Below are 23,642 nucleotides of genomic sequence, written 5' to 3'. Positions count from 1 at the left end.
CACTCTTCCTAATGCTACCCAAACCAGCATGTGTTGGTCTAATTGCCCTTCTGTATCTCCATTTTTATATCACTGTAGGTCTTTGGAATTTGGAAATTCTTGATTACCCTGTGTACTATAACATTTGAAACTGTGCTTGAGCCTAACTGTATTTTGATGTCCCTGCTTGCTTGAAATAGCAGAAGCACTGAATATAAATTAGAATATATTAGCATTTTGCTGACTTAAAAGATGACATTTATTGTGAGGCATAAAGAGTTAATGTTAGACTTTTAGCTCTGAGCTTACTTTATTGAGCTTCTGCATACACGTGTTAATTTTCTCAGATGAGGGATAATGGATGTCACTTGAGAAAACAATACTGATTTGGGTTCTTTCATAGTTTGTGGGTTTATGTCCCACATGGTATAGAAGCAGGCTCTGGGAGATTGCCTGAAATATGCCTGGCCTCTCAGCTGCACTAAAAATAATTCCTGCTTCCCTTATTTCTAGAAGTAATTCTGAGATGCTGCAAACCTTTACCAGCTCCTTGTTTAGGAAAAAATTTTCTCTTCAGCTTTCAAATAACAATAAGGGAATGGTCTTTAGGTGTGACTGTTGTATTTCCTTTGTAAAAATGCATGTGTGTTGTGGATTTTCTTTTTGTTTTGTTATGAAGCATTCTTGATTGGGTGACCTTTCTTTGAGAGCAGCAGTTCACATTGGATTTTGGCAAAATGGGCTTGATCATCCTTGCTTTACTAAGCACTAGCACCTAGATGACAGTAATTCACCCTTTAATGCCCCCACAAAACCTATTTATGCAGAACTTGACATGATTTGCAGTCTCTGTAAAGGAGGAATATAGGACTTAAGCAGTGCCTAGAATTATTTTTTTGACCTCCATTTAAGTTATTGGAAGTATTAGGCTTTTCAGACAGCTAACCTGTCCTCTAACCTGGCACTTAGCACCTTATAGCAGAGCTGCACTATCAGTTCTGTGGCATTCACATGTCTCCCTCCTAACCTAAGATGGAAAAATGGCAAGGGAAATTGCTGCCCAGCAATGGAGAGTTTCAGGCAGCCAGTTAAATTTATTTTAGTAGTGACAATAGTCCAATGTAAGGCAACACAATCACAACCTCTTTATTAATATTTGCTGACCATTGTCCGTTTGAACTGTAACACATTGCCTGGGAATGCCAATGAGCATCCCAGTGTCAGGGTACCCATTTCAGCTTTGTGATCTGCAGCACATACAGGTACAGAGGTGTTACATTATTTGTTTTTTTTCTGGAAACAGAAAAAATGCTGGCAACTAATAGATTCTAGAGATTGTTTTCCAACACCAATTTTAAAGAAGTGTGTGAATGAAAAAATTAGTTTCTGAGAATTCAGATAACATCTGCATTAATATGGTATATTGTAAGGATCATTAATGTTCAGAGTATATTATCAGGTGTTTTCTAATGCACTTTTGATGAGCTGTAATGATGCTTGCTGTAGTGTTTTTTAATCTCTATTCTCCCTCCCTTTTTTTTTCTGCTTGATTGTAATAATGACTTAACCCAGGTGGTAGACTCTATCCAGAAAGTGCCCAAGGGAAATATTATTCCCTAGTACCAGCAAACATCACAGATAGTCATTGAGTTCACTATGAAGTTTCCTCAGGAGGGAAGATCTTGGATCTCCCCTTGGGTATCTGGACCTGCCCCACATTTGCAGTGTAATAATCTGGCTTTGGGATGAGATGGAGAAATGGCAGAGTGAAACAAGATGAAAAATGTAAGTGGAAGGGAAGGAAAATGACTTTTGAAATGACTGTTTTTTGTTAGAATATAACTTGTTGTAGAATATGGTCCCGGAAAGTATTTGGATCATTTTGAGATTATTATTAAAGAGCACAGTGCAGTTTCAAATGACAAGGATGAGTGCAAGGATAGAGATTCTTCCCTTTGGATATCTCAGGGTATTGGTTGGTTATGATCCTGCTAGAAAATACTTGTTTTTTGGATATGACTGATATTTGTCCTTAATATTTGTCTTTTGTAGCTCTCTTAATCTGCATTATCAGCCAGGAAATGTGTTTTAAAGCTCTGGTTCCCTGGTCCTTGTTATGCCACCCAGTTGCACAGAACAGCAAGCTTTAAATAAATGTCAAGGATATGCTGTAGCTTTGTCAGGTAGACAAGGTGCCTAAAAGTAAAAAACTGAAAATGCAGGCAATGGTGGTAGAAAAATACTACACATGCTTTTCAACTGAGCAAAGTCTTTGTAGTAGTGGGTGTGCAGAGTGTCTGGTATCACTCACTGTGTGCCCGTAGGATTTACTGGCAGTAGCCAGCACAGGCTCCACAAGCAAGAGTAAATCACACTGATTGTTCAAAAGATGGTCTCCTGTAAGTTTACCCAGGTTTACATGCATGTGAGAAGAAGGGGCTTCTTTGTTTTCTTGTTTTTTCCAAATCGCTGTTTCATTGTTTGTAGAAGAATTCAAAAATAAAGTACCCAGGAAGAAAATTATGCTGTTAGGTTGCTTTTGGCTATGTTATATTGAAAGCTATACTTTGCAAATGTAATCTGTAGCAGCAAACGGTGTACAAAGGAAAAGGAGTCATGTTGTTGCGCACAATGTTTTTCATTTTCTATATAAAAGCTTGTTTAAATAATTTTGTGCCCTCCCTTTTTCACTGCCTTTCTTAGGCAGCTGAGTGCATGCCCCTGTCAGCCCAGGGCTATGCACATGTTGTGGGGGATCCTTTACAGCAAAGGGGGCTGCAGGGAGGCTCAGGCAGCTCCCCCAGCAGTGGCTGTTTTGCCTGGGACAGGTTTTCTTTGAGGTTGTACTTACTCTGAAATGCTTTGTTCCATCTCTTAATCTACCCACATCTGCCCCCTTAATATTCTCCATGGATGGGGCAGGACTAGAAGGGCACTCTGCAAGTCTCCTAAAATGGAAATGAAAAACCTAAGTGATATCTGGCCCAAAACTGTTTTAGATTTCTCTTGGAAAAAAAGAGGCTTTTTAGTGGTCTTTTACTTCTGGGAGCATGGTTTCCCTCCCCAGTGAGATGCATTTTGTGTCAGCTGTTTCTATATTAAAAAAAGTCTCCTGAAATAACTGCTTTTGGCTTGTCAGCATCTGGCAGCCCTCTCCTCCTGAAGCAGGCACCACCAAGGTCCCATGTGAGCAGGAAGGGCCCCTCTCCCTGCATGGCCCCTGCAGAGAGGGGGTGCCTGGGGTCACAGGTGGGGCAGCCCAAATGGATTGCACTGCGCCTGTTCTCATGTGCCTGGCCCATGCTTGCACACCACGATTAAATTTCTGCTCTTGTCAGTCCATTAAACCTCCCAAAGTGATTTGTTCTCCCCAGAGAATCACAGGAGAGGGGGTGGGAAGGTAAAAAGAGAAAGGAGAAAAATAAAGAAGGGCTGGCAGGAGGAGAGGACAAACCAAAAATGAGTAAAACAGAGCTGCCGAATCCCATAGCCAAGTATTACATTATAGACTCGCAGTTTGGATATAAACAAAATGTTTCCTTAGAGCAGAACTGCATCCAAAACTTAAAAAAATATTTTCCAGAGGTGAACTAGACGTGCTCTGTCCTGCCTCAGGAGCAGGAGGAGGTGACTCACCTCTGGCATCTCTCAGCCCCCAGCCCTCTCTCTGCTCATGGCCCCTTTGCAGTGCCAGCAGGACAGTTCTGAGGGGCTGCTTGTGTTGTGCAGCTGGGTTCTGGGTGGTGCCAGCTGCCCAGGGCAGGTACCTGCTGGCCTGGCCTCTGGCTCTGCTGCAGCTGCATCTCTCACTGCTGCTGGGTGCTCTGTGCAGCTGCCATGTGCCTCATGGCCCTGATGTGAGCAGCCAGCTTTGCTGCTGTATTTATTGTGGGACACTGCTAAGCTGGGTGGGTTTTGCAGGCTGCTGGTGAGGCTCACACAGCTCAGTGTCACAGTGGCCACCACGCAGTGGCTTCCCTGAGTGTCCCTCCAAGGGGGCTGAGCACAGAGCAGGACAAGGCTGAGTCTCTTGGTGGGTTTCAGGACACCCAGCTTCTTGCTTGTGAGGAGTCCACATGTCTTAAAATATCATCCAGCCAAATGAAACAAAAAATGCCATGCCAAAAGAGCACAAATGTTGTCACCAAAGTTAATAGAAGTAAGGAAATGAATACTTATAGTTGACCTCCAATACCTAGGCACAGTGGGGTGTAGCAAGGAAGTAGTTAGAAAGGCACCATGGTGAGCCTTTGCAGTGAATTACCTTATTTTTATTAACTTTCTGACAACCTCGGTGAATTTCCTTTCTTTTTATGAAGTGATTAAAAAACCTAATCAGATCGTGTAATTAAAATATATAATTGCACAATCTCAGAGTTTTCATAATTACTGTACATGGTAAATATTGTTACCTGATAACACTTTGCACAAAAAATCTGATGAATTTGATGGTTAGGAGGTGTCTGATTTCCAGTGTTTGCAATGGAACCTTCTCCAATGGCACTAGATAGATTGTAAAATGTTTTAAAATGGAAACTATAGTGAAGCTCTAAAATAATGACTCAGTTGTCCTTTTTTAAAGCTTTTGTACATATTGGGCAGCTGGTAAGTGTTGACATGGTGTGTTTCTGTGCATTTATAATGGCTGTTTCCTTCATGCTCACACCTCTGCTGTTTTGTTAGGCACCACCCACTGGAAAATGGGTGTTTTGATACAAAGCAACACAGTAAGAAAAAATATCAGATCAAATCCAGTATCTCAATTCCGGCCAAAGAACTGAATTAAAATGAAGTCCCTCTTAAGCCTGTGTACAGTGACTTCAGGGTAGACATGATATTGCAGCCTTCCTGATGTCAGGAAGCTGGGGAGCCCTGGATTATGGTTATGTTCATAGAAAATCCAAAGATGCAAAGTATGATAATGCTAAATAATGGGATAATTCTTACCCAAAAACAAACAACCAAAAAAAGGTTGTATGTGTCTTTAAAATCAGCTGCCAGGTGTGAGGAAGCAGTTACTGAGTTTTCATTCATTTGTCCAATTTTGTTTGTTTTGGAAAAGTGAGATGGGCTAAAGATCTTATTTTAGACAGCAGCACAGTTTATTTGTGGTCAGAAAACGCTTCTGTCATGAAAATTTTTGCCTTATTGACCAGAACTAAAATAAATTTTAGAAAAGCCTTGAGTAAACATGTAAATAATATGTGAATTGTGTCTGGGGAGCCTTTTCTCTCACCCTCCTGTGGGAGACACCAGAGCTGCCCAGTCTGTGCTCCTGTCTGGGCAGGGAGCTTTGGCTGTGGCTCTGGGAAGGGCAAAACCAAACAGATTGCAGGGAGGTGGTGAGGAGTTTTCATTATTTAGGTATATTTAGGACAGTAGGTTTTCTGCAAATGAATCTGTCTGAGCTTTAAAACTCCTTGTGTTGTTTATGAAAACAATAGTTTTTCATTTCCATGGTGGGGGTGTGTATGTTGTCAGCCATTAATTGACTGGAGATGTTTTTTTAACACATCTGGTTTTGGAGGTACAAGTGTGTCTTTTAAACCTCTGGTGCCTGATTTCCCAGAGAGATCTTGGTTGTTTATTTTTTATAGAGTCTTTTGCTTTTTCTTTTTTGATTTTTTGACCATTTTTCCTGTGCAGAAAATGTGCCCCTACCCTAAACATCCACCTCCAGCTTCCACCTATGTTTAATTTAGGGGATTCTTCTGTAGAAAGCCTGTACCTTCCTGTAAAAAGCCTTGCTGTACCTTAGTGTCAAGATGTACTTTTGGAGGGTAAATTCAATCTCTCTCTCCCCACGGCCTCCTCATTCCTTTTACTGAGTTGTTTAGTCTATTAACATTTCCAGGTACTTTTTTGTCAGTATAACCAGTCCTCATCATGTGAGTAAAGTTAGAAAGTTATTGACTATAGCCTTTCCCATTATTTCATTTAATTCTCTGATATCAGTGCCAATGTCTGTGTGAGACTGCTCTCAAATGGAAGGAGTGCTGTTAGCGAGTTGTTGGGGAAACAGATATTTGTTTGCAAATGCCAAGACATTTGCTGTCCCTCTTTCTCTTCAGGGATAAATTGAGATGATTCAGTGTACACTCCAACCCTAATTTTAATGCCATTTAAACAAATAATTGTGCTCTGCACCTTTCCTCATTGTAAATTCACTCTCTCATGTATCTGTGGCCAAGGCACAGAAACAATTACTAACTAGAATAAATCCTACAATTCACATTTTGTGGGAAAACCTGCATTGGTAGTTAAACTAGAGCCATCTGAATAGAGAAAATGAGCACCTAGGACTGTAAAACACCTTCAGGAGGAAGGTGTCTCTGCCGCAGGGGACTTTGAGGAAGGTGCCCCTGTTGTGGTCTGTGGGCAGTGTGGTGCCTGCAGCTGGGGCTGGGAGCACAGCAGGGGTGGAGGGGAGGTTCCTGCCAGGCTCTGCGTGGCTCCTGGCAGGAGGGCAGCAGGGCTGGAGGGGCTGTTGTCTCCTGCTTGGATTCGCTCTGGCTCCCCAGCTGCGCTCCCCCCTCCTGCCTGCCTGCACTGATGAGCATCCTCCCTACGGGAGGCTTTCTCCGGAGCGTGGTCGCTGCTGACTGACAACCTGAGAAGCCTCTAAAGAATTTAGAGATTCTTTAAAGTCATTTAGAGATTCAAAAAGTCTCTCACAAACTTGTGGTGTAGGAGATGGGGCACAGCCTGGGCTGCTCTCAGTGCTGGGTACCCACAGGAGAGGGATATCCAGTGACATGGAGGTGCTTGCAGTGGGCACCACGGGGCTCATCCCCTGCAGCCTGAGCAGGGTCCCAGCAATGTTGGGCATGGGATCCCCCTTGAGCTGCACCAATGGAGTTGGGAGCTCGAGGAAAAGAGACCTTGGCTGTTGCCACAGCTTTTCTTTAGAACGCCCGTGAGCGCAGTCGCACGATTTGTCATCAGGCCCTTCAGTCAAAAGGGCAAAGATGTGTTGGAAGCAGAGAGCAGCTTTTGGTGGATGGTTTTGTTGTGTGATGCAGTGCAAGTCCTCAGATCACAGATGCCGGGTCACTGACGGTTAAACTTGAAAGGACTCTCATGCAGCACATTTGTTGTAGGGAAACACTGGTGTACCGAGAGCAATCTTACCGGGTGGCAAATGCGTCTGTTTGCTTGCTCACTTTAGAAGGCTCTTCTTGTTTAAAATGGTGGGTACTGTTAGGAAAAAAGAAGTAGTATTACCATACAGTGCAGAATACATGTCTCTCCTAGGCAAGCCATGCTGTTTGACTTTCATCTTGCGTAGTAAAAAACCTATAGTTATTTTCTTTTTAAGCCTTTCAGTTATTTCTGTCAGGTATTGATAAGTGGAGAACTTCCTTCCCACCTCTGTTTCATGCAGTTTCCCTCAGGCCAGTTACAAACATTGTGCAGATTCATGACCAATGTTTATGATAATCAGGAATGTGTTTCATATTCAACAGTGTGCTGTTACATTTGTGGGTGCTCTTTTTGAATTTTAAATGAATTAATTTCTTTAAAATTGTTCACTAACAAACCCAAAGTCTTAACTAATTGTACTTTACCCTAATGCACACCATCCCTAAGCAATGGGAGATTTACTCAGCTGGAGCAAACCCCATTTCCACTCTTGGGTCAGATGGAGCTGGCAGCTTCTTCGGCTCCAGGGATGCCCACTGGGGCACACAGACCCCTCCAAAACCAGGCAGATGGAGGCCTTGAGGGGCTGCACTCACCAGACATAGAAGTTGTGGTATTTGCAAGTGCAGCTTCATTTCTGTTCATGGTACTTGCATGAAATCTTAATTCTGAATTCACTAAAGGGACGGGAATACATGCACCTTTCTGAAAATATCTCTAATAGAACTGGCTATATCTCATATTTATGTCGCTTGAATTTTGAGGAGTGTTGAGTAACTGCTGTTCCTATTGAATTCAGTGGGATTGCTGTGAATACAAAACACATTTGGAAGTCAGAACAATAATGTGTGTGCATAGCTATAAAACAGGTTACTTGATACTGTTTGTCACATGTAATTTACTTTTCTTCCCTTCTTCTTTGAAGGCAGTATAAAATCTGGATGTTGTTGGTTTTTACTGTTTGTTTATTGCTGAGTAATTTCAGCCAACATGTGCTTTTCAGCATTAAGTCTATTCATCATGAACATCAACCCATTGAGATTGAAAGTGCGTCCCAGTTTTCCCACCTAGATCAAAATGAGAGCCTGGAACTGCCTCCTTCTTTTTAACTTAACAAGCTGGTTTTATTTTCCTCTGCAACTTGCTCTAATAATGTGACTAGCTTTAAGTTTCTCAGGTTGGAAAGCTTGGTAGTAAAGTTCTGTGCAGGGCAGAGTATGAAAAATAAGGGTTTTTCTCAGGTTTGAACATGGCAATTGTCTTCTCTTCTACTGAGCACTGATGGAAAATACTAATTTAGAAGCAGAATTCTGTTCTCTGGAAAGTACCTATCATCTGTTAGAGACAGGGACTGCAAACCCATTTTCTTACAGGTCAGGTCACCACATAATAGCAGTTGAAGATCACATCACAGAAAGCCATCCTAGCAATGCAGTCAGTTCTGGTGACCTCAGCCAGAGGGCACAGAGCATTTTTGGTCCATTTTCTCACTTCTAGTGGTTCTTTTGGCTCACAGCTGATTCATTACAGAAGAGTGGAAACAGCTCTGCAGAAATGGAAAGGCCACTCTAGTATTCTCTACCAGCACAGAAGCAGATAGCCATTTGTCTCAGTAGTGACAGCAGATTATCAGAGAACTCTTGGCAAAGCTGTCTTTGTCCTGGTTTGCCACTGCCCCAGTTTTAAAGGCACTTGCTTCTCCAGACTGCAGCCCACACCATCAAAATGAGCTCTGACTTGATCCTGCTCAAGCTGAATATCCTGTGGGAAAGAAAGTGCTGCTTGTCCTTGTCAGTGCTGACTTCCAGGACTTGCTGCTCACTGTGCGGGATATGACCCTTAAATGAATTTTATGAATGAGCTAAATGGATTGTAATTGATGACTTCACTTGAAAGTACAATGTAAAATCATGAAAATGATCACAAGAAAACATTACATTAAATCACACCAATCTGGTCCATTAGTGGAGAAAAGTCTGTCTGTCTTTACTTTCAGCTTTGCACTCAGTGAGTTTCTGCAAGTAGCAGCCAGTCTGTGTTTCTGGTGCTATGGATATGAACTGAGGGAAAGCTTGAGCTGAGTCTGTGTGACTGCACGTGCCTGAGGGTACTCAGCAAAACAGCCTGAGAACAGGTGCCTGCTGTATTTGAGAGCTGCCTGATCAGATGGGAGGGAGGAAATCATAAATCTAGGAAATTCATCTGATGCATTTCATCCCACCAGCAAGGCTGTCCTGCTGGCCACATTTCCGTGAGCAGCTCAGTCTCAGGTGTGGGAACACCCTCCCTGCTATCAGCAGCACAACACAAGAAAGGAAAAACATCTCTGTACAGAGATGAGAAAATGCATGAAGTGATGCAGGTATTGCACAGAGGCTGATGTCCTTCCACTGCTCTGGGCTGCATCTTTGGCTCTGCAAAGGGGCAGTGCAGGGCCCAGGGCTGGCCCCACTCGTGCTGTGACAAGGACAGGCTCTGCAAAGCTGCTGTGAGGGCTGCTCACATCACTGCAGCCACCCTGCTTGCATCCCTATGCTTAGATAAAAAAGAAGCTCTTAAGTGCTGTGTGTTGTCTCTTTGTTTTGCATAATCAAGTGTTGAAATCGTGATAAATGTTGACATCAAGTAGCCAGAAGTGCAGAATATAATTGTGTAAGGCCAATGGGGTCACATGAAGTTTGTGCTCTGGCTAACATAATATGTAGAAATATTACTAACAATTAGCATAAGTATTGCCATTTATTATAACTAATTTTACAACTAATTATTATAAGTAATAATTATTCTACTAGGATTTTTTTCGTGAGGCCTTTGTCATTCCTAATGTTTGAAAGTTGTAGATGTTGTAGCTGAAACCCTAATTCTGTAATATTCTCTCAATGTGACTGTTGCATCCATGTGCATCTGTGTGACTCCATATACAGTTTTGTTCTTTTACATCTGTCTTACAACGTGCCCTTTTGCTAAATGCTCTGTAGGCATCAAAGCAGGCAAGAATGACACAGGACCCTCTAGGTAGCAGGGTAAGCAGAAGCAGCAAGCTATTAAGATCTTAAGATCTTCCTGTTATTTCATTGATGATTTTGTAGGTATCATCCTCTAATCTCATTAAAAAAAGACTGAATGTGCATTTGAATATTTCTAAGAAGAAAATTGCTAAGAAAAATATATATATAATCCTACCATTTTGGTAGGAATAGGGTGAGTTATTATTGATTCACAGAGCACGACAAAACATCACTGCATGAATTAGCAAACAGCTGTTTCTAATTTGAGTTTAGAACTGTACACAGAGGAACTTGTTTTAGTGTTCACTCCTTTCATTTATAATGAATTTTAATTACCGCTACAGGTGAGAAAAATGTAGAAACAAGCTTGTATCTTGTGGAAGAAACAAAGGAGAGACAGATGCTAACAGATTTACAGTCTGTGATAAAAGGAATGTTTTGGTACACTTTACATGTAATTAGAGTGCAGCTGTTTTCAGTCCCAAGTCCATGATGCACAGCAGAATATAGTATCTGCTGCTTTTCCAAAGGGAGTAAAGAAAAACAGTGATTCAACTCTGAAAGCATTTAGTTTATTCCTAGATCTAACATAAAACTTTCTCCTCCAGCCCTATTATGCCATTTATCGAAGCGTGAAATAACTGACTTAATGATATGTTAATTTTTTGTTACCAGCAAAATACAGACTGTTTGACATAAGGAAAAATAATGTTAAAAATAACATTTTATCATCTGCTCAGAATTATGGATCACCCTGTTGATGGTCATTACTGAGCTTTGATATCTCTGCTAATGGGAGACAAGGGCTCAGGCATGCATTACTCTGCCTTAACAAGTTTCTGTATATCAGCTAAGCTTCAATAGACACCTTTGTGTGTACTTTTAACTTGAAGTATAAAAAAGACTAATTAGATGTATCTTTGATCACTACAAAAAGGTTTAAACAAAGACAGCAAGGTTTAAACTGTCTATGTGTAACAGTTTATCTGTGGCAGACATCCCAGCAAGTTTAGTGTTTGAAATTCTGCACTATATCTTGTGCTGATTTTGTATTCTAAATACAAAGTTACTCTCTGCATGAGAAGAAAAATCAGATTATATATATACTTTCCATTGAGCCAGACGTCTTCCTTGCTTTTTTAAAAAAATCACTATAAAATGAATTGCAGTACAAAGCTGAGAAAGTGGGAAAAGAGTTACTAACCTTTGGTAATTTAGTCCAACAAAAATGCTTACCTCATAAACCTGGGATTAGGCGTAACTGAATTTTTCTCAAATCAGAGATAATAATGAAAGCAATTCCTGTGGTGCCACTTACATTAGCACCTCTTAGACTTTTATCCAATTTCATGTTTGTTTTGAACATTTTATACATACAATACATACATACATATATATATATATATAATAGCATGGTGCCTTCAAATACAGAACTCTGACCTGTTTGGTGAAGAAGCTGATGTCACTGAAGTGTGAAGCTCTGTGTAGAATTCTTCAGAGCAATGTGGATTTCCCAGGCCCTCCTCCCTGCTTTGGCTAAGGGTGGGTTAAGCAGCTCTAGGGGACAGTTGCATGATATTTTTTGAGGAATAATTATAAATAAGTTGCAGAAATTTTCCTTCTCTCATTTAGTGAAGTGTGCTTGAGTGTGCAGTAGTGCTGGGTGTCAGTCCCAGCCCAGCAGTGACAGTGCCATTCAGAGCTAGATACAGTGTCAGTGTACAAGGACTTGCATTGCCACAAGGGCTGGTGAGTCCATTATTGCCTTCTGTGACACAACGAACAGAAATGTTCATTGAAGCTAATAAGTGCATAAAAAATCCAGTTTGGAATATTATTGGTACTTCTAATTATTTCTTATGACTGTGAAGGAAATGTGCAGGAAAATAGGACTAAACACTCCAACAAAATAATTAAGCAAAAAGCTGTCACAGTGCACTGAAAATGTTGAGCTTAAAACATTTGCTGTGTAAACTTGATTTGCATTCTTTCACACCAGCACTGCAGTGTAAATGAGCAGCGTATGCTATGTGAGGTTCTTACTATAATCCATTGTAATGATCTATCCCTGGCTTTAATACATAGTGCAGCAATGCAAAATTTACTGTAACCAGTACTGAGGATTTGTCAGTCCTCAATCTCAAGTGTTTTATTCTCATAGTTAAGAATCTGCAATAATAATAATTATTGAAATTGATAGCATTTCTATTGGACTTTCCATCTGAGGATGTCTCAGGGTTTTCACAGCGATACAGAAGTAAGCCCTACAATTTGCCCTTGAGAAGCAGATGGCTTTTTGCTATTATGGAGATGAGGAACTGAAGCACAGTTCAGAAGCGTGTCTTATGATGCCAAGCTTGCAAGCTTGTTTTCAAAAGTTACTTTTTTGAGTGCGAGAATTCCATCAACTTTTAACACCTTAAAGCATTTTCAGTGCTTTGATCATCTTTAACTTGTGTATCATGGAGGGACTCAGAGAGAACCTGAAGTCTGAGCTCAAACAGCAATCTTTCCTTCAACAATCAATTTTGTGGGGTTTTGTGTTTGTTAATTTAAGTATTTGTCTTGTGTACTAGCTCTGTGCTAGAGGAATAAACCTGATAGAATAAGATCACATTCAAATCTGACCTCCTTGCTTTATTGTCCTGTATGGAGATGGCTTCTGGGCTCAGGAGGAGAGTCCTAAAGATGTTTCTTTGGCCAGACCCAGGATTTTTGTGACGCCTGGGGCTGGTTGTGCAGGCTCTCCTGAGCCCTGTGGTGCTCAGTCTGTGCTGGTGGCACTGGGAGGAACTGGCCTGCTGGTGCCCAGGCCACATTGCAGCGTGCCTGTGCTGTGCAGGGATCACAGGGGCCCTGGGGAAGAGCCCCTGAGCTCCCCACGCCTAGAGGAGACAGAGTGGGGGGATTTTTCAGTGGAGCGGGACCCAGTGATACTCTGTTGGTGAACAAGAGCTTTAAGAAAGGATGAACTTCAGGTCCAGGCCAGCAAATGTGATCTCTGTGCATGTGTTTTGTTCTTGAAAGGAAAAGGAGCCAGCTGGAGGTGGCCTGGGTTTGTGCACTTCCTGGCCAGGAATGTGGCCCCCAGGGTGGGGGAGCTGGGGGAGCTCAGCTGGGGAGCTGAACAAGAAAATGAAGCTCTGCTCAAAGTTCAGCAGGAGTGAACAGTCTCCAGCTACTTGTGGGCAGGGAGATGGGAAGGTGTTTGCAGGGATTGTGAAATTGTGTCTGGTTGATTATATTTCTATTAGCAAAATAACTCTGGAATAATAGATATATCAATGTCAGCAGTGTATGCTGAGATGGCAGTGCTGCTTCCTCCTGGCAATCTGTGATGAGCCATTTGTCTCCCTTCTAAGAGAGACCACATCTTTTTAAACTTCATTTTATTGTTTTAGCTTCATGAATATGTCTCTGAACTTGGCTTGTGTTATCTGGAAGATAAATAGAGAATGAAGTATGATTTATACTACATTTTGCCCAAATTGTTCTTCTTAGAAGGAAAAATGCATTTATTGAATGCATTGAGGCTGGAATTAGCTCCTCACTGATGATGATAAATGCTTGCAGTCCTGTAAACGTGCTGAACATTAAGTTGCTAAATTACTGTACCACTTTGAGATTGATTATCAAGAATGGCCCTTTAAGCTTCATGACCTGCACATATATCCTGAGGACTACTGGCATCCTGAAGCTTCCTTAATGCTCTTTTTTTTCCTAATTAAACTTTTTATTGAATTTTCTTACCCTTTTAATACTTGTTTTGATTCTCTTATGCGCATATGACAAAAGCCTTGCACCAGCCATGTGATTCTCTATTTTAGAACAGTCCCACTTTGCAGGATTAGCCATTTTAATGACTTTAATCTCCTTTTTGAAAGTGATTTTTCTCATTCTGCTACATTCCTTTGATTGCATTAATGTAGAATTATTATTCTAACCATCTTTGCCAGACATGTCATACCACACCTAAAATATATCTTCCCACTAAAATATTATTGTGGTAGAATACCTTAGAATTTTCTCCTCAGTTCATTATAGGTATTTTCTTCAATTTAATATGGCAAGTTAAAATTAACAGGGCCATTATTCATTCATTCCATAAAGAGATTAATGATAATGAGTTTTCCCTAATTTCTTCAGTTTAGGTGTTCAGTAATTTAGTATCTTGTTAGTAAGAAATCTATGTAGGTTGTTTGTGGTGCTTAAAGTTTCTTCTAAAATTCTTTTTGATCTGTAAAAGTATGAGAAAATGCTGGAATAAAAAGAATCAAGCAATTAAACATGGAAATTGGTAAAAGGTCCAACTGAAGCTAACAAAAGGAGATAATCTTTGCATTCTATGTAAACACTTCAATTTTATGACAAATCCAGCTTTACAACCTGAGAAATATAATTTTTTAAAAATCCAAATTATATTAGCAAAGGCTTTGTGTTTCACTCACAAAGTAATACTAATACCAGCTTTCTTTGATTCTGTTTTCTGAATAGCCCAATATGTTTGAAGAGCAGCAGCTGGAGGGGAACTGGCTCTGTTTGAATGTTAGACTGTGTTGTGAGGTAGATCTGTTCATTTCAGAGGAAAAAGAGACTTTCTAGAGATTTGATCAGTTTGCGTGGTGGGCCAATGTAATGGTTGGCATACGTGCATATGGATGTAAATAAGTGAAAGCAGTTGGCCCGGCCGGTGTTAGCCCTGGATTTGGCCCACGGCATCTCAGGTTTCCAGCCGAACAATGGAGCTTTATTCGGTGGAGGCGTTTGGAGCGCTCGGCTTCTCTCGGCGCAGCCTTTCCTGTGCACGGCGCGGGCAGCCCGGCTGCGAGAGGGGATATTTCAATGCACGTGTTTCCACAAACATTCCTGCAAACAGACACGTAAAATTATTATAATTACAGCCAGTAAGCCCGAGCAGTAACTAGCAAATGGTGGGGTGCTTTTCCTCGTGTTGTTTTTCTCCTCTCTCCCCCTCTCCGTAGACAGCAGCAGCGGCACAAACGCAACATGTGCTGCCCTAGTTCAGGCCCAGCATCCCCCTCGTGCTCCCCTTTGTCTCCTTGCCCCTGGAGGAGCCCAGCTGGTGAGAGGAGGGAATTAGGCAGCCCTGAGCTACCGGCACCTCCCCGGGGCCCCTAATCCGGGCTCTGGCAGCCGGCTGCCTCTTCCCTCCGACGGCCTGTGGCCGCAGGTCCGTGGGGACGGAGCCCCGGATCCGGCTGGCGGCAAAGCTGGGGGTGGCGGGGGCCGGGGGCTCCCCGGGGGCTCCGCAAAGCTGTGCTGGCAGCGCGGTGGGCGGCGGAGGTGGCTTAAATTGGGAACAGGAGGCTTTGTTGCAGCTGCAGAGAGAGAGCCGTTCGTGGTGGGGGGAGTGAAGACTGAGAAAAGTTTACATAAAAATCAGGAGCTCCTTGTCTGTGTTTTAGGCTTGGGCTCCGCCGGATTTGGAGGAGCTAGTTGAGCGCAAAGACCTCGAGCATCTTGGAAGCGCGGATGCTCGCTGAGAGTCGAGGTGCATTTCGGGAGCAGGAAGAAGCAGTTCTCGGTGTCCAGCATCGCTCTGGAGCAGGAGGTTTAGACAAACAGAGGAGCAGAGCTCTCGGGAGCAGGGGGTGCAGAGAGCAGACGCCTGACCTGGAAAATAGACACCCCCATCGCGCGGGAAAAGTTGTTTGGGGTGTGCTTGTTTAGTTTAGTTTTTTCCAGGGTCGCTGCTCTCTTTCTTTACCTGGGATGAAAAGCAGGTGTTTGCCAGAGCAGACGGTGCCAGGAGCTGCCTGGTACGGGGGTGATACCCTCATTAGCCGAGCCCTTCTTTGAGAGCTCCTCACCCTACTTGTGCCTTCTCTACTTGTGCCTTCTCTGCCTGGAGACTCTGCAGTTGGCAGGCACGAGGAGTGTGCGTGTGGCAGCCTACACACACAGTCGGGGATTTTTTTATTGGTTTGTTTTAGTAAAAACCGAAGTATTTAAAACATTAAATGTTTTATAAGGACGGTGTATCTCGAGAACTGGCTTCTTTTTGGAATCTCCAAATGTTTGCATGGTCAGCGTCTTCCATCATTTACAGGAACTTTATTTTTGCTTCATTCTGTGATTTAGTTTGATATCAGACTAGTGGCAGTTATGTTTCACTCAGCATCTCTGCATTTGTTGGAATTAGGATACTTGAGCTCACTCTCTTCTGTTTCTTGTTAACAATTCTGTCAATGAAAGCTGACAACATTTTATGTATTTTTCCTAAAATGACTGTGGGGCTGCTGGGGTTGGTGCTGTGTTTCTGTGTGGTAATATGGAATTATAAGATATTTTTCAAAGCTTCATATTGAGTAAAGGAAATAGTTATTAAAACAGAGGCTGGGCCATTTTTAGTTTATCCTGAACTTGATTAATTTATGATGTCTAAAGATCTCCAGTGGTGATTTTTCTGGGCTTTAAAAAAATTTGTTTGATTTTGTAACAAGAGAGAAACATTACCTTTTATACAAGCAAACATGGTAATGGTGCAGATCTCTTCTCTGATTTTCTTGAGCTCTCTCAAATCTGATGCTTTTATTTCACCTAGATGTTCAGCTCTGCCTTTGAGCAGCCTTTCATTCTGTTACAGTTTTCAGACAGAACTGAAGGATTTTTTTAATGGAGACATTACTTAAAATCATCTTGATGTAGCATTTAACAGACCCACAAATTCACAGGTGATCACTTAACACTGTAGCTTTCTGAAGTGTTTGTATTGCTTCATTGCACATTGTGTTTCGCTTTCTTTATTCATTGTTTATTGCTTTACAGTACAGTGAGCAGGTGTTAAACCTGCTAAAGAAAAACGCTTTTTATTAACACTATGTGTTGGCATATTTGTGAATTATGTGTACAAATATAGTTTTATTTCTCTTTCTCAAACCTCCTTTCAAATTCAAGAGGGTTTATTGGGGTTTTTTTTGAGTTGATTTTTTTTTTTTGAATGCTGTAGTAGCAGAAGCCCATAGTGTTGTTGAGAGCTTTGTCCTTATTTCACAGATGCACTGGGAATTGTTTTTAATCTCCTTTCTGCTTTCCCATTACAGATGGTGATGACGACCCACAACTCTCCTGGGTGGCTTCATCTCCCTCCAGCAAAGATGTTGCATCACCCACTCAGATGATAGGAGATGGGTGTGATCTTGGCATCGGGGAGGAGGAAGGGGGGACTGGCCTGCCGTATCCCTGTCAGTTTTGTGATAAGTCCTTCATTCGCCTGAGCTACCTTAAAAGGCACGAGCAGATCCACAGTGACAAACTACCTTTCAAATGCACCTACTGTAGCCGGCTTTTTAAGCACAAGAGGAGTAGGGATCGCCACATAAAGCTTCACACAGGGGATAAAAAGTACCATTGCCACGAATGCGAGGCTGCGTTCTCCCGCAGCGACCACCTCAAAATCCACCTGAAAACCCACAGCTCCAGCAAACCATTCAAGTGTACTGTGTGTAAACGTGGGTTTTCATCCACCAGCTCATTGCAGAGTCACATGCAAGCTCATAAAAAGAACAAGGAACATATGGCAAAGAATGAGAAAGAGGTGAAGAAGGATGATTTTATGTGTGATTACTGTGAAGAGACGTTCAGTCAGACTGAAGATTTGGAGAAGCACGTAATGACACGCCACCCACAGCTTTCCGAGAAGGCAGATTTGCAGTGTATTCATTGCCCTGAAGTATTTGTAGATGAAAACTCGCTGCTCTCACACATTCATCAAGCCCATGCCAACAAGAAACACAAGTGCCCTATGTGCCCAGAGCAGTTTTCTTCAGTGGAGGAAGTCTATTGCCACTTGGACAGCCACAGACAGCCTGACTCCAGCAACCACAGCATCAGCCCTGACCCAGTCCTGGGGAGTGTGGCATCCATGAGCAGCGCAACGCCGGACTCCAGCGCGTCGGTGGAAAGAGGTTCCACTCCAGATTCCACCTTAAAGCCTTTGAGAGGACAAAAGAAAACCAGGTCTGTTGACAGAGAGGATGGCCAGAACTGGTCTAAAGTTACTTACAGCTGTCCCTACTGCTCGAAGCGTGACTTCAACAGCCTTGCTGTTCTGGAGATCCATCTGAAGACCATTCATGCAGATAAACCTCAGCAAAGCCACACGTGCCAGATCTGCCTTGATTCCATGCCTACACTGTACAACTTGAATGAACACGTGAGAAAAGTGCACAAAAACCATGCCTATCCCATGATGCAGTTTAGCAACATTTCTGCCTTTCATTGTAATTACTGCCCGGAGATGTTTGCTGATATCAATAGCTTGCAGGAGCACATCCGCATTACTCACTGCGGCCCAAACGCTACCCCTCAAGATGGCAACAATGCTTTCTTCTGCAACCAGTGCTCCATGGGCTTTCTGACCGAAGCTACCTTGACTGAGCACATCCAGCAGACTCACTGCAATGTAGGAAATTCAAAATTGGATTCCCCTGTCATTCAGCCAACACAGTCTTTTATGGAAGTTTATTCATGCCCTTATTGCACAAACTCCCCCATTTTTGGCTCCATCCTGAAGCTTACAAAGCATATTAAAGAAAACCACAAGAACATTCCTCTGGCACACAATAAGAAGTCAAAAGCAGAGCAGAGTCCAGTTTCTTCTGATGTTGAAGTCTCTTCCCCTAAAAGGCAGCGGCTTTCTGCAAGCGCAAACTCAGTGTCTAATGGCGAATACCCCTGTAATCAGTGCGATCTAAAGTTCTCAAATTTTGAGAGTTTTCAGACCCATTTAAAGTTGCATTTGGAGTTGCTGTTGAGGAAACAGTCTTGCCCTCAGTGTAAAGAAGACTTTGACTCCCAGGAGTCTCTTCTGCAACATCTCACCGTACACTACATGACAACTTCCACTCATTATGTATGTGAGAGCTGTGACAAACAGTTTTCTTCAGTGGATGATTTGCAGAAGCATTTGTTGGACATGCATACTTTTGTGTTGTATCACTGCACCCTTTGCCAAGAAGTTTTTGATTCCAAGGTATCTATCCAAGTGCATCTGGCAGTCAAGCATAGCAATGAAAAGAAGATGTATCGTTGCACAGCCTGTAACTGGGATTTTAGGAAGGAGGTGGATCTCCAGATCCATGTGAAGCATAGCCACTTGGGTAATCCCTCAAAGTCTCACAAATGTATCTTCTGTGGTGAGACCTTCAGCACAGAGGTAGAACTGCAGTGCCACATCACAACCCACAGCAAAAAATACAACTGCAAGTTTTGTAGCAAAGCTTTTCATGCCATCATCTTGCTTGAAAAACACTTGCGGGAAAAACATTGTGTTTTTGATGCTAGCGCTGAGAATGGTACAGCTAATGGCATGACCCCAACAAATAAGAAGACAGAAGGGGGAGATATCCAGAACATGTTAATGAAGAACCCGGATACTTCCAACAGTCATGAAGCCAGTGAGGATGATGTGGATGCTTCTGAGCCCATGTATGGCTGTGACATTTGTGGGGCTGCCTACACTATGGAGGTCCTCCTGCAGAACCATCGTTTGAGAGATCATAACATCAGGCCTGGGGAGGATGACTGTTCTAGGAAGAAAGCAGAATTCATCAAAGGTAGCCACAAGTGTAATATCTGCTCAAGGACCTTTTTCTCAGAAAATGGCCTGAGGGAGCACATGCAGACCCATCGAGGCCCAGCTAAGCACTACATGTGCCCCATCTGTGGGGAACGCTTCCCATCGCTCCTGACCCTGACGGAGCACAAAGTCACTCACAGCAAGAGTTTGGATACGGGGACGTGTCGGATCTGCAAAATGCCACTGCAGAGTGAGGAGGAGTTCATTGAGCACTGCCAGATGCATCCAGATCTCAGAAACTCCCTCACTGGCTTTCGCTGTGTTGTCTGCATGCAGACAGTCACCTCTACCCTGGAGCTGAAAATTCATGGGACGTTCCATATGCAGAAATTGGCAGGAAACTCTGCAACCTCATCACCTAATGGCCAGGCCTTGCAAAAACTCTACAAGTGTGCGCTGTGCTTGAAGGAGTTCCGCAATAAGCAGGACTTGGTAAAGTTGGATGTGAATGGCCTTCCCTACGGCCTGTGTGCTGGATGCATGACCAGGAGCACCAATGGACAGTCTTCCAGCTTGACTCCACAGGAGGTGAACGAGAGGCCGTGTGGCAGCCTGAGGTGTCCAGAGTGTAGTGTCAAATTTGAAAGTGCTGAAGACTTAGAGAGCCACATTCAGGTAGACCACCGAGACCTGACACCTGAGACTAGTGGCCAAAGGAAAGGTACCCAGACGTCCCCTGTTCCCAGAGTAAGTACAGCTGAACTTTAAACTATCTGAGGGATAAAATGTAGATCTTCATTGTGAGAACTGATCTGATATTATTATTTTCTTTTTAAAATTGAAATTGTCACTTTATCAAATCCCTTGTGCTACTAAAAAATACCTCAGCAAAACAAGAGGAAGAGTAGAGTAATTCACATAGAACAATCAGAAGTTTCTCAGCCTGTCAGGCACCTTGATTCCTAGAAGGAGCACATCAGATTTTTTATCTTAAAACTGCCCTAGATTTACCAACACAGAGCTGAGACTCTTGGGCAGTGGGGATTGAGTTTGTCCATGTTCTGATTCTATTGAACTGGCTGTTTTGGAAAAGCTGGGATAGTTTAATGAACAGCCGAGATGCTGAGTACCCAAAACAATAAAAAAATCTAATCTGTCATATTTGAGGAACGAGATTATTACTTACCAGGAAAATAATAATGAACAGGAGGATATAGGAACCTGTGAAGGAAAATGTAGTGAACTCCATCCTACCCCCCAACTTCTTACCTAAACCAAATCTCTGTGCTAAAAAGCTTGTCCCTAGGAATGTCTGTCAGAGTGAATGTTTTGAGGTTACTTGGAGGTCTGTATGCATTTGTGTGAGCTTGTTTGCATGTGTGTATGATTTTAAAAGTGATTTTAGAAGAACCTGCTTCATGGCCCTTGTGTAGGACCCAGTAGGGGATAAGTAGTTTCTTAGCAAATCTGGACGTTGTCTAATGCAGATTACATAAAAGTGTGCTGTCCTTGACTTTTTGCAGATAGCCTGCTTTCCTATTCTTTAGCTTACAAGTTACTCAGGAACATGCAGATCCAAGTAAGGTTCCAGAAGCCTACTCAGGAGATCAATATCATTTGCAGTTTATAGTCTTTTAAAATTATTTGTTGACGTTTTGGTTCAAGAATGGGCCAAGTCAGTCCTTCCTCTGTCAGGAACAGATGGAATGAGAAGTGGATTTTGGAAATCTTCTCAGGAGACCAACAGCAGACACATCTGAGTATTGATATCATCTGACATTTTTAATTAAACATGATGGGGTGAGATTTTCAAAAGTATCTAAGGAAATTAGGCACCCAACTCCTAATGAATAATTCCAGCCGTAGATGCCTGTTTATGTCAATCTGCTAATTAAAGCACCCACAAACACATCTTACTGAATTAAAAGCACCTGAAAATACCATCCATTCAACTAGAACACCAGGGGCTTGGTTAGTAAGAGAGGGCCCTAAGTATGTCCTGAGGACGTGGGCTGAGGTGCCTCCAAGTGAGCTGGGGCAGGTTGTTCCCTGGCAGGAATTTGGATCCCTCCTCCATGTGGGGCTGTGTAGGGCAGCACGGCCATGCTGGAGCAGTGCCCCAGCCCAGCCTCCTGAGCCAATCCCACAGAAAGCTTGATTTCTTTTCTGCTCTTCTCTCTTTTGGTAAAACCACTGGATATTGTTCCCTTTGGGTGTGACTAAGCCTCCAGGCACACGAAAATAATTTTGCAGAAGAATGAGCAATGGAAATATCCCACCTTCAGTGTGATACCTAGGTCTGGCTAGGTCATTGTGCTTCTTCCTCCTCAGGACTTTATTTTCTTCTAAATTCTTGAAAAATACTTCTGTTCTATTAGGTAGGACTAATTTGTATTTCTGCACCTATGGAATTACCTTTCCCTTCCTTATCAGCTAGCAGAACACATTGCCATTTTCTGTCTTATTTCTTGCTTTAACTCTTTCTTTTCAGTGACAGCTTCCATACTTGTTATACTTGTTCTCTCAGGGGAAAATTTTAAGTTCTTCAATAAGGTAAATGCTTTGAATGTCATCCCGTGAGGGAAGTTCTGAATTTCTTTGCAGAAGATAATGAAAAATCTGCATTTGTGATGATGGCAAATGGTACCTTACTGGTGTCTGTGGCCTGCACATATGCTAATATCAGAGATAAGCATCCCAGGAATATATATATTGTTATTAGGAATAATTAATTATCTTATCCTTCATTATAGGTACAAGATCTGAATCTGATATCAGTTCTCTAGAAAACCATTGGTGTTTCACTCAGGGTTCTGAAGGCAATGAGTGCCCTTTGTGTTTGCCTAGTAGAGGGATTTTCAAAGAATTATACTGGCTTTTAAATGGTGATACATCTCTGCATTCAAGAACAGTGTTTACTTAACTTCATTGGCTTTATAGAAAAGCTAAGCAAGTTGAACATGAACTCTCTTGTCATCTTGTTAGTGTGCTGGGTAAAATATCCCTTTAATGGAGCAATCTGCAGTGCATGATTGTGCATGTAGAGTGATCTGCACGTGCGCAGAACAGCTACTTCTCTCCAGCTCTTGAATATTTCTACATTCCATTTTTTAAACAACTTATTTCTTTTTCTTTCTTAAATAGAAAAGCAGTTGAAGATTAGGACAAGGTACAGTCAGAAGGATCATACAGGTAGATTAGATTTTTATGTGGTGGGTATGTATTTCAGAGTAAATAAGAATAAGCCAAATGAAATCCAAGTAAATGGAAAAGAAGATAATAACTTATAAAATCTGTAAGTTCTTTCTATGTCAGAATTTGCTCCACCAACCATTATTTACTTTTTGATAGAAGAGGTGAGTGTGGAAACCTAAAGGAATTTCAGGAAAAAAAACTTAAATGAAGATTTAACCCCAAAGTGAAAGAAAGGGAGAAAATAAATATTAGCCCTTGATGAATAAAGAGTATCTGGGAAGAAAAACAGAACAGGAGAAACTGAACAATTCCTTTTTACTGGAGGTATTTAAGTTTATGTATATGTGCAAGTGTATATAGCACCACAAACAAAGTATGATCATTTTGTTATATTTTGTTTTGGTTTTTTACTATTAAAATATTTAAGGTTTTATTCTGAAGATCAATAGGAGACAGCTAGAGGACCATTGAAAAAATATTCAGAATTGCTTGGCAGGCTTGTTTTTTTAATCCATAAGAGTGAAGGAAAGCACATAACCCTTGAAAATCTTGCTGTATTCTGTCTTCCTCACATTTTTAGTATGGCCCACAAACAGGAAGAAAACCTGTCGATTGATCATGCTTGTTTCTGGAATGCCTGCCTGGGATCCATTCATGTTCAACAGGACAGATTTCCAGGCATAGTTTTTGCAGTGTGTATATGGCAACATCCTCTTTGGAGGATTTGTTGTTAGGAGTTTTAAGACAAGTCAACGGTCTTCTGCAAGAGACGTCAC

General features: G+C 42.1%; 1 protein-coding gene across 3 annotated transcripts in view; it reads left to right on the top strand.

Moving 5' to 3' along the window:
• The window catches only part of ZNF423 (zinc finger protein 423), a 225,754-nt gene that overhangs the window by 110,899 nt on the left and 91,213 nt on the right, over positions 1 to 23,642 (top strand). For all 3 annotated transcript variants that reach the window (XM_059481589.1, XM_059481590.1, XM_059481592.1), the window contains one exon: positions 17,195 to 20,418. In XM_059481589.1, coding sequence (XP_059337572.1) covers positions 17,195 to 20,418 — 3,224 coding nt within the window. The remainder of the gene's footprint in view (positions 1 to 17,194; positions 20,419 to 23,642) is intronic.

Source organism: Ammospiza nelsoni, chromosome 13 (genome assembly GCF_027579445.1).
Source record: "Ammospiza nelsoni isolate bAmmNel1 chromosome 13, bAmmNel1.pri, whole genome shotgun sequence".
Lineage (NCBI taxonomy): Eukaryota > Metazoa > Chordata > Aves > Passeriformes > Passerellidae > Ammospiza > Ammospiza nelsoni.
This window is presented reverse-complemented; position numbering and strand designations above follow the sequence as displayed.